This window comes from Carassius gibelio, chromosome B7 (genome assembly GCF_023724105.1).
Source record: "Carassius gibelio isolate Cgi1373 ecotype wild population from Czech Republic chromosome B7, carGib1.2-hapl.c, whole genome shotgun sequence".
NCBI classification, from domain to species: Eukaryota; Metazoa; Chordata; class Actinopteri; order Cypriniformes; family Cyprinidae; genus Carassius; species Carassius gibelio.
In genome coordinates this window covers 17,363,809-17,380,826 of record NC_068402.1, presented here as the reverse complement: position 1 = coordinate 17,380,826, position 17,018 = coordinate 17,363,809, and the positions used below count along the sequence as shown (strand labels likewise).

The 17,018-nt window shown below is 38.5% G+C and overlaps 1 protein-coding gene across 2 annotated transcripts in view; it reads left to right on the top strand.

Annotated features, from left to right (window-relative positions):
* The window catches only part of LOC127961773 (alpha-ketoglutarate-dependent dioxygenase FTO), a 127,436-nt gene extending 111,353 nt beyond the window's left edge, over positions 1–16,083 (top strand). For both annotated transcript variants that reach the window (XM_052561024.1, XM_052561025.1), the window contains 2 exons: positions 14,349–14,489; positions 14,623–16,083. In XM_052561024.1, the coding sequence (XP_052416984.1) occupies positions 14,349–14,489; positions 14,623–14,629 (148 nt within the window). In that variant the 3' untranslated portion in view covers positions 14,630–16,083. The remainder of the gene's footprint in view (positions 1–14,348; positions 14,490–14,622) is intronic.
* The last annotated feature ends 935 nt before the right edge of the window (positions 16,084–17,018 follow it).

The following is a 17,018-nucleotide window of genomic DNA, read 5'->3' as shown; positions in this document are numbered from 1 at the left end:
GTAACGGTACGTGTATTCGTACCGGACCTTTTCGGTACAGTGCTCGTGTGTACCGAATGCAATATTTTGTGTATGGAACATAGATACAATTTCGTGTTTCCAAATGAACATATTAAGTGGCGGAAGTCATCGCATTCAGCGTTAATCCCGCCCTGCAGCTGATTCTAAGGCTGGTGACACACCGGCTGCGTGGCGTGAGCGTGGCGTTTCTGATGCGTGTCAGTTGCGTGACGGCTGCTTCGCGTTTTCTGTGTCTTTACACACCAGAATCGTGCCTGACACAGTGCTGGCTTGCTGCTGATACTGTAGCTGACATAGAGGGAGAACACTGACAGACCAGGCTCTTGTCTTCATGACAACAATATCTATACTTCGTGTTGAGCATAAATATAAAGCCTACTGATAAAGGACACCGTAAAAAAAAAAAACGATTGTAACTCAAACGCAGCTCCCGTCGGCAAATACAACAGACCTTTGCTCTTTCCGATCGGTCCGACGCAATAACGAAATCTGAGGGATTGGTAATGCTGCACTGTAAGCGTAGTTATTTATATTTTTCATTATATTTTATTATATGATATTGGTTTGAGACTGAGAGTATTTTATTCAGTGGAGAACTTTGCATGAGTATTTTATTTATTATGCTTTTTTATTTTATATATATTTTATCAAAAAGTATTAAAAAAAATATATATATAATAATAAATAACCTGCAGTTAATGTTTGCATTTTTTCCCTTACTGTACCGAAAATGAACCGAACCGTGACTTTAAAACTGAGGTACGTACCGAACCATGATTTTTGCATACCGTTACACCCCTAATATATACACACACACACACACTCACATTTATTTCAAATCTTTTATATTGACACCAAACTGAGTACACATTTTAATACAACAAATGAATCTAGGCATCACAACATTATAATGTACAATATAATTTGTTTTAATTGTATTATTGTTAGCTAAATGTTATTGGTAAAATAGAGTTATGAAATGTTTAATGTTTTTGGAGATTAACCTAAATATAAAATGAGCATGTGTTTATATATATATATATATATATATATATATATATATATATATATATATATATATATATATATATATATATATATATAATATGAATTAACTGGCCACACATCGACCAATATAATGACTCAATGTAATAACTGTAATACACTTTAACATGTTGTTTGAACATAAATGTGTGTTGGCAGTGTGTGTACACAACCCCCCTATAATGAATAAAAAAATTCACCCAGTTTATTTTTTTTTTACATTCATTGCCCCTTTCTCAAATCAAGCCATTCTCAGCGTCTTATCTATGTGTCGTCACAAAGACCCAGGCCCCTCCCACGGAGTCAGAAGAGAGGGGCAGGGTCAGCAGAGCTCATTCGCATTTAAAACGGCATGCAAGAAAACGGCTTTCTCTAAAAAATAGCTTTTTTGACAGGGTAAAAAGGATGTTGTTTTACACTAACATTGAGAATTTTTAAGCAAAGTATGTTATAGACTTTTCATTAAGACCCTAAAGAATCATATCAACTTGTGGAAAATGGGCATTCGATGACCCCTTTATAAATCTGTAATATTGACCTATGACTGATATTTCACTGATATATCATACATCCTAATGACTCCCTATTGTTGCTACAGTATGTGGGACATTCCTGCTGACTTGTTTGTCAGTTAACAGCCTCCAAACTGTATTAGATTTGCAATAACTTACCAGAGCCAGTTTGGGCCTCACCCCAGAGGCATTTCATTTTCAAAGAGCATCAGAGAACTGAGTTGAACTTGCCTTTTACTGCCTGTTCGACATGAGAGCGACTCAGAGCATGCCGCTGTTCCAATCAGAGAGAGTGTGTGCGATTCCCTTGTGTTGACTCCTTGTTCCTGTTTTGGTTTGTAAGAGCATCTGTTGTTCATGTCGCTCCCCTAGTCTGAGATTTGAGCATAACCCTGGCCTGTCTTTCTCTCTCGTTCTCTCTGATTAAAGGTATGATGGTAGCAGTGGCCCTTGTGCTTTTTAGAGCATTAAATTCAGCCTCTGCAGATTTGCACGCCTGTCGCTCAGCCCTCTCAGGTGAATGCCAGAGAGACCGTGAGAGGTACCGGGGTCCACGGAGCTACATGGATAAACCATTTGTATCTGTTCAGTACTGTGAACAGCGATCAGACAATGTACTCCCACGTCTCATGGGGAGCGGTTAGCCGTGTGTGCTGTATTTGAGGCGTGAGTGATGTGTGGGGTGGACAGGGCCATGGGGCAGGGTGCCACGGGGATCCACCCACGTCATGTGTCCTTCCCTAAGGCTGCCCTCCAACATTCTCTATAAAACTCCTCTCGTTCAGATTAGCCACAGTAGCATCATCAAGGGACTGAGTCTGTTTTAGCATGGCCATTATTGTGTGATTTGTTTAGCTACAGGGTCCATATTATTATTAATATTATTACACAAAGCAATGTTTCTGAAAATAACAAATTCTTCGAGTCATTTAAGAGATAACTTGTTCGTGTTTTTTGCAGCACAAAATCGGGTTATTGATGCTGGTTTCTCTTTATTTCTCTTCAATGACAGTATTCATTAGAAATGCACCAATATAAAAAAAAATTGCCAGTGTTGATCATTTTGATAATTTTTTTTGGCAAATATTAAAGCCGCTGCCAACTTTTCTTCCCTGTTGTGATTTATATCCAAGGGAAATCACTTCTCAAACAAGAAAACTGAAGAATTGGTGATTCTATAATTCTGTCTGTTTTGTCTTAATAAACGATTCATTTTAAATGCTGCAATTGAATACAGATACTAAGGTATCATAATATAATGTCTGATATTTGCAAACTTCTGAGTGTTTTAGTGATGGTTCTTGTAATATAAATCTAAAAATATGAAATAAATGGGCAAATGAGCATGCACTTTATGAAATATGCAATATTAAACAATTTACATCCCATATTGACTGATATGATCAAATTAAAATCTTTCATATCGGGCCATAACTGATAATTTACCAATACATCACGCATCCCTAATATTCATTCCACCCACACACAGTCAGGTACATCCAGAACGGTTATCCACCACGAGAGGACAGTCTTTACACTGTGCTAATACTTATAGCTCTTTCAAAACCAAAATGTATCTCTTACCTTATTATGAAAGAATGTACATGTACCTTTGTACATATACTATACATCCTCTAACAGCAATTTATACCTCACGACATGAGAAACTAATTGTGACAAATCACACCCTGCCTTGTCAGTGGGCTCAGCAGCATCCTGTTGAACAGGACACAAGTGCTAAAGTAGGATCTGCTAGATTAGAAACAAACAAAAGCAGGTGAGCCGCGATGTTAGCACAAGTAATTTGGTCCCTTTGTGAACTTGTGTAGACTAGGGTTTAGCTCTTGTCAAAAAATGTATGTTTGTCGAAAATGATTTGCGTTGTACGATTCTCAGTGCTGGTTTAATTTAAGATCATTATATTGGGTTGGGTGTGGGTTTGTGGAGTTAAATCTGCACATATACTATAATTCAGGCATCTGTTTTAACATACATGAAGTAATAAATTAAATCTTTCAAAATAGGTAGTCCGAATCCACTTTGAACCCCGGTCCAGGACAGTTGTATGTAAATGCGCTTAAGGCATCGTCAGCGAGGTCACAGGTGGCGGCAGTAATTCTGTCAATATGATATACAGTATCTCTGCTCGATTCAGCACCTCAAAACCACTTCAGTGGAGAGAAATTTGGCACGCAGCTCGCACTCTTATTAAACAACAAAAGGGGGAGGGAGCGTGGTGTTGTAACCTGTTCGTTTTTAATTAAGTGAACCATCCTCATCCAAAGCTCACCTGGTATTTTGGGTTTGTTTGATAATGATGTTTTGAATGAGTGTCAGAGCAACAAATAATACCGTGGGAGAGGGCACGAAATCTTCACATGCCTTGCTCTGAAATAGCAAACCGGTGTAGGATTGAATGAATCGGAAACTTTTTCTTGACAGACAGCATATTGTATTCCATGTTTTTGTTTTTCAGTGAAACCGTGTTTTATAGTGTGTTTAATGGCAGGCAGCCAAAGCCTGGCTAAAGAGCTCAATTAAAGGTAAGACGCTAAGCACACGAACATCGCTCATGACGTAAAACAACTAACTCGGATTTGACTTACTCTTTGCACCAGATGCCACGACAAACAGATGTTGTGAACATATCGGTTATAGTAAGAGAATTGATTTGTACCATGTTACTGTACCACGACTTACATTGGTGTGGTTAACATGGTACAGCAAGCTTGTCCTTGACCTCTGTGGAAACACTGAACTGTTCCTTTAGATGACGTTTATCAGCTATGGGAAGCAAAAAAAATCTCGGGGAAGTTTTCTTGAGATAGATGTATAAAAAGCAAGACGCACACACAATACACACACATACTGTGTTCTTATTCACCATGGGCAAAAATACTCTCTCCCCATCAAATATTCATCCAGGCAAGCTGCTGAATGATTTTCTGTCTGTTCTAGCCGTGTGGCTGGAGGTGGACGGAGCGAGTCAGGAGTCATTAGGCCTGAAGAGGCTGCAGGGTCCTCAGATTTACAGGAAGGAGGGGGAATGGATGGTGACATGTTGATGTTGAACTCGGTGTATGTTAGGAGTCCCTTGAGAGGCTAACCCCCTCTTTTTTATGCTCCTCTTCCTCCTCCTCTCTGGACAATTTTTGCCCCTTTGCTTCATTTTATCATTCACAGGCAGCCTTTAGACTCCAGAGTGCCACAGATGATAACTTTATGCACTTTGTGTTGGCCGTTTCGTTCCAGGGGTGCAGAGGCTAAACAGTTGTGAAGAGTGTAATCTCTCAGATTGACTGGGCTGTCTGGCTCATACTTCTTTGCTCTCAGACACTGGCCTCGGGCCAGTGAAGGGTCTGGGAGTCTTGACAACTGAGCCCCTTTAGCGATCCATCCTGCTGTTTGCAGATCAGCAGTTAACCCCTTAAGACGGTCATCTCACCGTCCCCCGTAGCTGAGCTCTGTGGGTGCACGCAGCCATCCAGCGAGGTTCAGAAAGATTACAGTGTGGTTTATGCAGCTTTAATGGGAATCGCATGAAGCAGAGGAAACAATTACTGCTGCTAAACACAGCGATGCCGAATTATACTCGCAAAAACGCAAAGGTCACATCATGAGGAATCAAATTTTGCTTGATCTTTTGAGATAAAAGAGTTGAGTATACTATGAAAACAATTTTCATGACTTCAACTTTGTCCCGAGTCCAAAAAGAATTAAGAAACCGCCACTGGAACAAAAAACTAAATTTGGAGCCCCATGTCATTTCTTTGAATTAGAAAAAAAAGCCAATGATTTCCCTGACTTGACATTTTCTTCCACACATATGATAAAAGGAAAGTTGTATAACATTTAAATCTATGATTGTGGTGTCACTTAAATGACTATAATTATCATGTCTGTAATAATTGTGCAGAACAGGTTTGTTAATAATGTGCTAGCAGGAATTTTTTTTATGTAGTTTATAAATGTAATAGCTAGTGCCCGATTGGGTTAAAGTGAAAATGCTGAGTTAAGGTGCAGTCACATTTACTTTCTGTTCTGCTATTTTTTTTATTGGAAATCCAGTCATTTTTAAAGGAATCCACTCGTTCAGGAACTTTGTTTGAAGGTGAAAGGGTTATGTGAATTCACCATGTAGACTAACAGAAAGTCGTTTGGTTTAAAACTGATTTCTGTGCGTCATTCATTGCTACACTACTGTCAATAGAAAATGTAAATTTTTTCGACTGTGAAAAATATTTTGCCAACGTGACCGTAGCTTTAAGGGCTGTTTTTGCATTCCACTGTGCTGCTTTTCCATTGTTTTATGTAAATGTGCTTTAGACGGACACGTTTGTGCTCATGTCCTACAACTCTTGCTGCTTCTTGCTCATGGCATGGCATTCTGAAAACATGACACATTTCTAGACTTTGCTCTTTTCAGTCAACTTCCTTGCTTCTTTTGCTTTTAAACACATAAACATGTTCTGTGTGAATGGCCCTTTAAGAGTTAATGAAAGTGCAAAAAATTGGAACCAAAAGATACCCCACTTCTCTTAATACACCCTCAGACAGAATTTTTGGTTGCATTTTTATTATACCTAGAATCACAGTGCACAAGAACATGCCTGCAGTTTAGTAAACATTTTATCATCATAAGTTAGATGGAGCTGTGTGTTGACATTTTAATTGTATGTTTTTGTTTTTCAGCAGTAATGGTAGTATAAATAATGCTATAATGGTAGTTTAAAAACCAATTATGGTTAACCTTTTGTAAGTAGACCAAAAGGTAAGAAAAAAAAAATGTTATGACCTCTTTAAATAATTTTGAACATGGATTTTCTTTGTATTTGTCCTGATTCGCTATACTGTTGTATTGCATTACAAGAGTTTTACTGGAAACTGAAACAAATCTCATGTTTATCCTGCTATTGTACCTTATAGAAATTTCTGTTTGAATAGGAACATTCCCATTGTCCTCTTTAAGATCCTTCTCCAGTTCAATTGTTGATGTGCTCTTTAGTCTCAATGTCTGAGCTAGTCCTTAAGGTATAAGGCCACTGCAAAAACACAAAGGCTTCTGTAAACCCTCATTGTGGGCTTTTGTTTGCGTGTTGACGCTAGTAAAGCTCAGATGGTGTAGACAAAGGGCTGGGTACATTACCCAGCAAATTATTTTCCAAATATCAATGGATGGGAAATATCAATTCTATTCATTACAAAGATGACCTGTTTGATTGTGTCAAGCATGTGTTTACCTATCACTTTAACTACGCTGCTTCAGTACCGTTAACACACACACACATTTAATTTACTCCCTTAATTTTTCTTCCCTTTTTCTCTGTCTTACAAACACTCATTGTGTAAGCACATATCCTCCACCCATTACCCATGTGTTTGATTCTGCTACCTGCTCGTTGCAGTGCCCGAGGGGCTTGCTCGGCCTGACCGCTCCCTTAAACAAATTGTTGGTAGTTCACAGGCTTTTAAATGCCACACTGTTTTAATGACACTATTTACTTAATAGGCTGCAAAAGCAGTTTTCACACAGCAGGAGGAGCAGGTGATTCAGGACTTCAAACACCTGGTGGATGTTTCTCTGCCATTTCTTTAATTTGATCCTCTGTTTTTGTGTGTGTGTGTGTGTGTGTTTTTTTTCACTCTGATTAGGTGTAGATGATTCACTGCATGCATGCTGCTCATATTTGAACGAATTCCTTTTCTGCTATCTTGTCACTTTGTAACTTTGTCAGTTCGCACCTAGTACTCTTAAATTACCCGAGAAGCCCATTTAGAGGTAAAACGTCTTATTTCACACGTTCTTATTAGCAGCTGTCATTTGTGACATGACACTTAGCACCTGCGGCTCTCTCAGTGTAATTATTTCTTAGTAACTGAGACAAACCTGTCCTGTTTACGGAAGTGAAATATTAGTGGTACGTGTCCAGGATATGTTGGCAAACAGTGACATTTGTGTTAGAACATGGGTCTGTTTGTATTTTAATGAGATGACATGAATTTATTCATGCTGTTTGAATAGAGTAATGATACAGGGCTAGTGTCACCACCCAAAATTTGAGTGTTTTTTTTTTTTTTTTGTCCACTTCTACCGCCACTGTAATCATATAATCACTTTCACGTCATTCATTGTTTTTGTATTTGACTGTTTAATTAGGTGTGTGTATGTCTGTATGCACTAGCCTATGCCTATTGAAAAGTTACTGACTGTAAGTATAATGCAGACTAACAAAATATGCCATTGTTAATTGTTACACTGCCTTTCAAAAGTTTGGGGTTGGCAAGATTTTTTTAGGCCTCCCATGTTTACCAAGGCTATGTTTATTTAATCAAAAACAAAATAAAATTGTAACGCTGTGAAAAAATTTAAATAACCAGATAAAATATGTGTTTTCATATATTTTACATTTTAAATTCATTTATTCCTGTGATCGCAAAACTGAATTTTCAGCAGTCATTACTCTCCAGTCTTCAGTGTCACATGATCTTATTTTGCAGATTTGGTGCTCCAGAAGCATTTCTTATCAATGTTGAAAACAGATTTTGACACTAATAAATATAGAACATTCAAAAGAACAGCATTTGTTTGATATATAAATTGTATGTAACATTATTATTATTATTATTATTAACATTATGTATAGCATGTGACATTATCTTTATCACTTTTGATCAGTTTAATTTGTCCTTGCTGAATAAAACTTAATTTCTTAAAAAAAAAAAATAATAATAAAAAAAAATAATAATAAAAGATCTACTGACCATAAGGTATTGAAGGGTAGTTTATTTTAAGGTTCATTTATACAACTTGAAATGTAAAAAAAAAAAAAAATATATATATATAGTATGCATTGAAATGTTACCTAAAGATGAATTAGTATTATAAAATGTATGGTTTAGTTTGTACTTATTTTGTATATTGTGATGTGTATACCAGTTTAAATTCTATGCTATATGAATCATTCCCTTTCTTTATTTGTCATGTCTGCAAAATACTTTTTTTGATAATGTGGGCTTTATAGATGATCGGGTCATGTGACTGTGTGTGGTCATGTGTGGGTCACTGAAGTTGCAGTACATCTGTCAGAACAGGCACATTTGTCACGTCTTTCCACTCTGAGATGCCCACAGGGCTGAAGCTTATGTCGTGTTGATCGCACAGTACACGTATGCATACAGGTGTATGTTCTTTTACGTATCCATGAGACTGATCGTTTTACTGGTGCGTTTGTCTGTTTTCATGTGGCAGACATTTAACATGTTAAACGCAGTGTTAGTGTTCCCAACCTCGCTGTTATCCACTTCCTGATCACTCTAAGATTTATTGGCCCTCAAACACTCCCCTGTGAAAAACTGTAAACATTCAGAACCTCATAACCTTCTCTCCCTTAGGCACTTTTCTCTTTTTCTTTCTCTCTCTCTCTCTCACACACATACACACACACACACATATGCATATATAGCCTTTTCCTTCTTCCAACCTCTCCATATTTCATTCAGACATGTAAGTAAACACCATCAGAGTGAAAAACCCCTAGTGTCTTTTAAATTCACTAATTAGTTTTGGCCCAGAATATCACAGTGTTGTAAATGGCAGGCTGTCACCTCAGTACGTGACAAAATGGAATGGTTGGACATGTCAGGGCGCAAGTTACAGCAACACTATTTGTTTTTACCTTAGTGACACCCAGAGGGACCACTGTCCAGGTGGGACAGCGACCCACAAGGACACGGAGACCCATGCATCTTTATTCAAGTGTCATTTAAGGGAGCTGACTGACAGACAAACGACTTCAGACTTGACTGTTGCCCTCTTCACACACTCCTCCTTATTACAACCTGTCTCGGTGTGTACCGGCGTGTCATGTGTGCTGTAAACTGGGGCTGGTGTTGACATCTGGCTGCATTCTTTCACGAAGCCTGAGGGGGGCGATCGGAGGGGCGTGTGGGATAATTTGTTACGATGTTAACAGGCTAATAGATGTTCACCTGGTTTGGAGAGTTCAGAGACAACAGTGGCCTCCTCTGCAATCTTCAGCCCCTTTTTTTATTACCCCAATTATGAAAACCGTTTAGAGGCAGCCGCTGTGTGTGTGTGTTTGTGTGTGTGTGTGTTTCATGTCGTCTGGTTGGGTTAGGACCCAGACACCCACTCTCACCACATCAAACAAGCTTTACTCAGTAAAGGTGTGCTGGTGGGCTCCGTCCCGTTTTCTCTTGTGGTGTCTGTGTGTCCTGTAGCAGAGCTTGGGAGAGCTTGTTTCATGTGGTCTGCTGTGAGCTGTTGGCGTGCAGATGCTAAAGACCTTCTGTTTCTTGTGAATTCATTGCCACCCAAATATAGCTCTGCTCATTGTCTCCCAACCCACACACGTGGCAAAATATGTCTGTTCTTTTTGTTATTGTTGTTGGTAGCTATTAATTAGGGGAATTGTAGATCAGATGCTAGTTTTATTAGGCTTTAAAAGAATCACATACCACTCATTCACTCACGTACTGACCAATCTACCCACATACACACACACACACACACTTACTGAGATTTTAAACTATGTATCTACTTTTTTTTAGTTACTTCCAGATTATTTTATTTTATTTTATTTAAAATTTATTTATTTTTTATTTTGGTGGCATGAAAATGCATTCTAGACTAGTTTTAATTTCTACGTTTTAATGTAAGTTTTATTTTTACTGCAGTTAACCGAGAACTTGCTTTCCTACAAGGAAATTTGATGAAACTTAGTTGTTATTGTTCCTAAATCTCATTGGCAAATAATGTCCATTCAGATCTATTCAGTCTGTAATAGCTCAATACATTTAACTTAGTTTAGTGCTTACTACCCAGTTTGAACGTTACCAGTTCATTTTATTTAATCTTAATTAAATTGGTCTCCAGTTTAGTTCAGAGACAATAAAAAAGCAAAGTTTTATACCCAGGCAAACCCTTTTTTTATATAGTTTTAAATGAGACTCTCTGAAGAATCTGTTGAAGATGTTATCAGTGTGCTTGTTCGTACTCCTATATTGAGATGTGATTGCTTGCATGGGCCTTAGAGCCAAATCGTGATTTATGATCGACTCACTTGTTTTCGCATGACTCATTTGATGGCATTCTCTGAACAGGGCCAATCACTGCCAAAAATCGTAAAACTACACACACCCTTAACACCTGTGCACCCGAAATGAGAACGAAACATTTCACCCCCTATGAGTAACACCATCAAATACCTGTAAATTTCACAGCAGGCGTATACAAACCACAGACTTCGTATAGACATGCTGTCGTACAAATAATGCTTATCGCTTGCAGATACAGGATAGCGCACAGACTAACATCACCCTAATGTCCTAACCAAACAGGCCCATTTGTAGCTGTATGCTTGTAAATGATCTCCTGGTGGGCTAATGCAATTAGCATTGTCTCCTGTCTGTGTACCCAGCATTTTAGCCCTTCATCTATCAGCGTAATGGCGTCGGGCAGAAGCTCTGATGTTGTCTAATAAGGGCATTTTACTCCCTTTAAGAGTTGGTGGGGGGGGGTAATGTACGACCTCGCAGATGAAGTCCAGCACTGTGCTATAAACCACAGCGATATGTCAAAGAGAGGGAAAGTCCAACTGAAAAGAGGTTTTAATCATTTCATTTATCAGTTAATTCTTGCTTTTCACTCCCCCTCTCCTCTAGTTTATCTCAGTTGGAGGAGGATTCAGAGAGCGAGGGAAATCGATGCGGAGAACATTACAGTAAAATGTATTGATCAGACACCGAGAGAGCCTTGCGTGCCGCCCAGAGATGGCCCAGTGATGCAATGCTTAAAGGAATTTATCCACTGCCTTCTGCATTAACCTTTTATTGACTGCTTTGCCTGTCCATAATTAACACTCACTTTAGCTAAAGTGGTTAGTTTCAGCTGGGAGGCAAGGTGTGCGTGTGTGTGTGTTCGATGCATTGTTCGCGGACCGAGTCGAAGTTCAAGTGCGGCGAATGTGTCGGGTGGGAGTATGTGAGCTGCCCCCCAGAAGAACAGAGGTGATAGATCTCCTTCCCTCCACATTAGCCCGCTATTCCAGCAGGCCTGGCTGTAGGGTTATAGGGTTTCAGAGCAAATTGAAATGAGTGATTGTAACGTCGATCTCTCCTGAGCGCGGGTCAGATGGGAGAGGTAGACTGCATCTCGCAGAGGTTAATCTGTATGGATGGTTGGCATACACTTCCAAATATACTTCCAGCAGTCCACACACACACACTTTGCGTCTTTACTCTTAACCACTGACTGCGTGTGGAAATGCGATAGGGAGTCAGATGGTTGTAGGGTGAGGTGTATGTGGATTTCTGTAACCTAAATGATTCGGTTATGCATATTCATGATTCAGAGGTGATTCCGTACAAAGGAATAGTTCAGCCAAAACTGTATTCCAAAGAATGTTGCTAACTAAACAGTTGATGGTAGCTATTGACTTCAATAGTATTAAGGTCAATTTATGCTGTAAAAGTATAGTTTATTGTTACCTTGGACATTCTGTTAAATATCTCCATCTGTGTTCCACCTGTCATTTACAGGTTTGGAGCAACATAATAGATGATGCCAAAATGTTCACTTTTGTACAAACCATCCCTGTAAGTGTGTATGTTTATGTGAATCTTTATTGCTGGTATTCATTTGTATGATTGCGGTCTCTTTCACCACAGTCCCTCTTCTCTGTATCTTCCAATAATCCAGTAAATGATGAGAGAGTTTAAACACACGCGCATGCGTTTAGAACAAGCTCTCATATTATTTATGAACTGATGTGCTACATTAGGGTACTTAGCGCATGTTAACGGATGTTATTGTCAAGCCCTGATGCAGTATGAGGATGATATATTGAAGCGCTATATGCTAATTCCACCCTCGGCGTGTAATGCAGCCTCTCATGTGGCCGGTGCAATTGGAGAGACAGCACTTAACAGGAGAGCCACTCCACCATTAAGTGGCCCTTACAAAATATATAACCACAAATAGTGTCAGAGAGGGGCTGTCCTCTGACCACTGGACAGCACAGACTCATCCATAACACTGGCCTCCTCTGGGCACCGCTGCAGGCTTTGAGTGGAGGACGATGAGTGTTTACGGCAGCCTATGTTTGCTTGAGCCAAGAGAACTTTTTGTGTTTGTGAGGATAGTGGTTATCCCTCTGTTAAATGTGAAGTGTGTCAGTACTATTAATGGCACTGAACTGAATAGGCTACAGCTTAAAAAAAAAATAAGCAAACATTTCTTATTTTCAGGATTCCTTCATTCAAACTAAAAGGATTCTTTAAATAAATAATATGAAGTGTAAAAGAGCAGCATTTATTTGAAACTGAGGTCTTTTGGAACACTAAAAATGTATTTTATTTTTGCTTTTGATTAGATCAAATTTAATATATCCTTGCTGAATAAAAAAGTTAATTTATAAAAAAAAAACAAAAAAAAAAACAAACAAAAAGAAACGTTTAATTGTAGTATCTTGATGCATGTTTAAATTTACATTAGCCTAATTATTTATCCCTATTCATTACCCTAAAATAACCACTGATTATATAAACAATTCCCTTTTACTGAGCCAGTGTTGCACATACCATTAGATTTGTGCCGTTAACAGTTCACACTCATCTTTATATTATTTTTGATGCATAACAACAGCAGGATGTGCCTTCTATCTCTCCTTCTCTATCTCTCTCTCTATCTCACACACACACACACACACACACACACGTTTGTTTTTGTGAAAAGTGGGCACATCCCAAGGGTGTAATGGTTTTTATACTGTACAAACTGTATATTCTATTGCCCTACACCAACCCTACACCTAACCCTTACCCTCACAGGAAACTTTGTGCATTTTTAGTTTCTCAATAAATTAAAAAAAAAAACTCATTCTGTATGATTTATAAGCGTTTTAAAAAATGGGGACATGGGTTATGTCATCATAAGTCACCCTCTCCTTGTAATACCTGTGTCATACCCATGTCATTATACAGAGTTGTGTCCTGATATGCCACAAAAACAAGAGCACACATACACACACACATCCAGAAATGCTGTACATTCTCACTAACACACCCAGTTTTGTCATATTTACGAGAAGCAATATTGTCGCATTCTAGTGAAAACCACACTGTATATTAATTAGGTGACAAAATGAAATCCAGTAACATCAAAGTTACTGTGGAATTAAAGCCACAGGCTTCACCTGCCCAGGTGTAAATGATTGCGATATTAATCAGCACCAGGTGTGTTTAGAAGGTGATTTACACTGCTTACTCTTGTAGGATTGCAGAAGTGCATTCCTGGGGCTTCGTTCAAAGGAAGAGCAAGGGGATGATGCCATACCACACACACACACACACACACACAAAAGCTGTGCAATCCTTCGTTCCATAATAAACGTGTCATTAGGGCAGGTTGTTGTATGTCGTAAAGAAATCAGGAAATGAACGTGTGGACTTCCCCTAGACAAACACACACTTCTTTGTGTGTTTAGGGTGAAATTGACTATTCAAACACTTTCCACACACTTTCCAGAGAAAGCACATGCAATAACCTGGAGGTGTTTTCTCATCAATCTTACACTGTATAGAAATTGATTGTGTAAATACATAACCGTTCAGAGTTTTTGGCAATGTTAGTAGTCAGGTTTCTTTTCTTTTTTTTTTTTTTTTGATGTTTATGAAAGATTATATATAGATAAGTAAAATTACTGTTTTGTATTGATAATAAAGTTGTTGATCACTTTTGTGTCCCAATAGATGCCAGTCAAGCTTGGCACAGACCTTGCCCCCTGAGGAAGCACCTTTCGACCGACCCTATTGGAGTAATGAAGATCCGGACATGCCCCTCCCCTTTGACCTCTCTGAAATCATCAACCGCGTTGAGTCGCTTCTCTGGAGGTGAATTACCATTACTGTATTTTTGTGCATGTCTTATGTTAGAGATTGTTATTAAAATCAGCGAAAGTTGCCTTAAGGAATGTTCAGCCATAAATGCTCTGAATGTGACTTTGTGTTTTTTCTTTCTTCCAAGGATGTGAGGTGTTAGTGAAGGGGTGAGATAAATGGAGAGAAAGAATGTTTTGAGGTGGATGTTAAGAGATAGAGGCCGGGATGGAGATCACAGGTGACAAAAAAAAAGAAAGAGACACAGTACAACACACGCCTGATTAGTTTCTCCTTGCTTTCTTGCTTGAAGACCAGCATTCATCGTAACACGCACCACATTGAGATCCACTCGGATGAACGGATGGATATAAGGATGGATACCGGGGTGGACACAGGGTGACATCTGGAAGGGACATTTTATTTCCTATTTCCATCAGTATCGTTTACTATCACTTTACCAGAGTCTGTAGTGTTACAATGACCATGCATAGACACATATCAGTAGTAGCATACGACACCTATTCATAAATATAGCTATATATATCCATTAATGTATGTATGTTTTAGTTCAGTTCTCCATATATCCTCTGAAGCTTTTTTTTTTTTGGACAGGCATTATGTAGAAGTATACAGTATACACAGTTCATTTCTCCTCTGTGTGTGTGTGTGTTTTTTCTGCCTGCAATCTTTTTAGGGGAAAATCCGGTAAAAAATAAAATATGACATTGTGGGGGTGTATGACATCATCATTAACTGGTGTCATATACATGCCGTTGCCTTTCACCTGGCGTATTGTCTAGGGATCTAGTGTGTTTGAATGTGTGTGTGTGCATCCATCTGACTGTTTGTAGGAAGAAGGTCAAGTAACAGTTCTTGGACTGGCTTTGTCAGTGGTGTTTGTCTATATAGGCGCATGTAGGTACGAGGCACACACATGTGTATGTCATCTTTTAGACGGTTTTATTTCTGTGTGACTGAATATGAATGTGTGTGTATGTGTACATAAGATGTTTCTCTCCCAAGCCGAGTAGTGTTGATAGGCGGCTCTTGCTGAGCTCTCCAAGAGAACTTATACCCCGTGCATCGCATAATTCTCGCAGCTCATTGGCTCCTAACTTTTTAATAGCGCCTGCCTATGTCTGAAATGCTGCCAGTTTCGGGAGGAATGCACTCAAACATCGTCAAATGATTGAAGGACGAAGAAAAGCACTCTGATGTCCTCTAAACGAATGAAGGATGAATGAAAAAGGGATGACTGTTGAAGTCCAGCAGCTTTCTTCTTGTTTGTATGTTTTTCTATGTCATCAGTGTTAATGTAGAAGATCCATATTATAGTATTCGATGAAGATGCTTAAATGTGTTTTATACTTTTGAAGTTTTAGAGTTGTCATTGGTTGCCAAATATTGTGTTCTTGCTGAGTAAATGCTGTGAGGTTGGTATAAAAATATATATAAATAATCTTTATTTCATTGTGGGTTTTTTTTCCTCTCTCTTTTTTTCTATATTCTTTCTCCGGAGTGCCACAAACCCCTCTGCTTTTCTGAAAGCGTTGTGTGTGCAAAGCGCTAGTTATAATGGAAATAAAATAAAATGCTGGTTTATCAATCAGTGCATGGGTATTTGTTCTTTTTTGTATGACTTTGATTTGTATATTAGTAGCAGTTTCTTCAGATTTTTATTCAGAGTTATCAGGAAATTATTATTACTTTGTGTAATGCATAGCAGACGGTCATTTGATTGTGCATTAAGATAGATGCAAATGTTTAAGTGCTGTACATGTTTTATATCAGTATAAATGGCCTACTGTATATATGTTATGAGTAATTAATTGAATTAAAATGAGATAATAGAAGTTTTATCAAAGACTTTACATTTTATATACAGTGGGGTCCAAAAAGTCTGAGAAAATGCCTTTATTTTGCATTCTTTAGATTTAAGTTGCCCTTATTAATTTTAAACAACAATCTTTTAATAGCAGTGAAAAGTTAAATCTAAAATTTTTGACACATTTCTGAATGGTTTGGTGTGTGTTTTATTGACTTGAACTCCAAACATAAGACAAATCTGGCTGATTTTGTACCTCAGATTTCTAAGTTTTAGACTTCTGGATCAAACTTTCAATTTATCGTGTGAGAGAGATGATGTCTATTTGTCTGCATTTATCTGAAGTGCATTTGTATCAGTCTTCCATATATTTTCCTCTCAAAGCTATGACGGGGTCAAATAGACTGATTTGAGCTTTTGTCTCAGCTCTATTAAAGTGTGTGTGTGTGTGTGTGTGTTGCCTGTAGGGGATGGAGGTGTTTCCTCTAGTCTGCAGTGAAGGTGTGATAGATGGCAGAGCCTCAGGTGAGCAGGTGATCATGAATGACCACTCTAAACTTCACCGAAGTCTGTTTTCAGGCGTGTGTGCACAGGTATGCATTGTTCTAAGGAAGGGCGAAGGTTATCGGTAATTTCTAGGATCTCTTACATCACCATAGGTTAGAGGAAGATGACCAGGTGCATGTGGAATTAACTAACGTGTGTTTCCTATACAG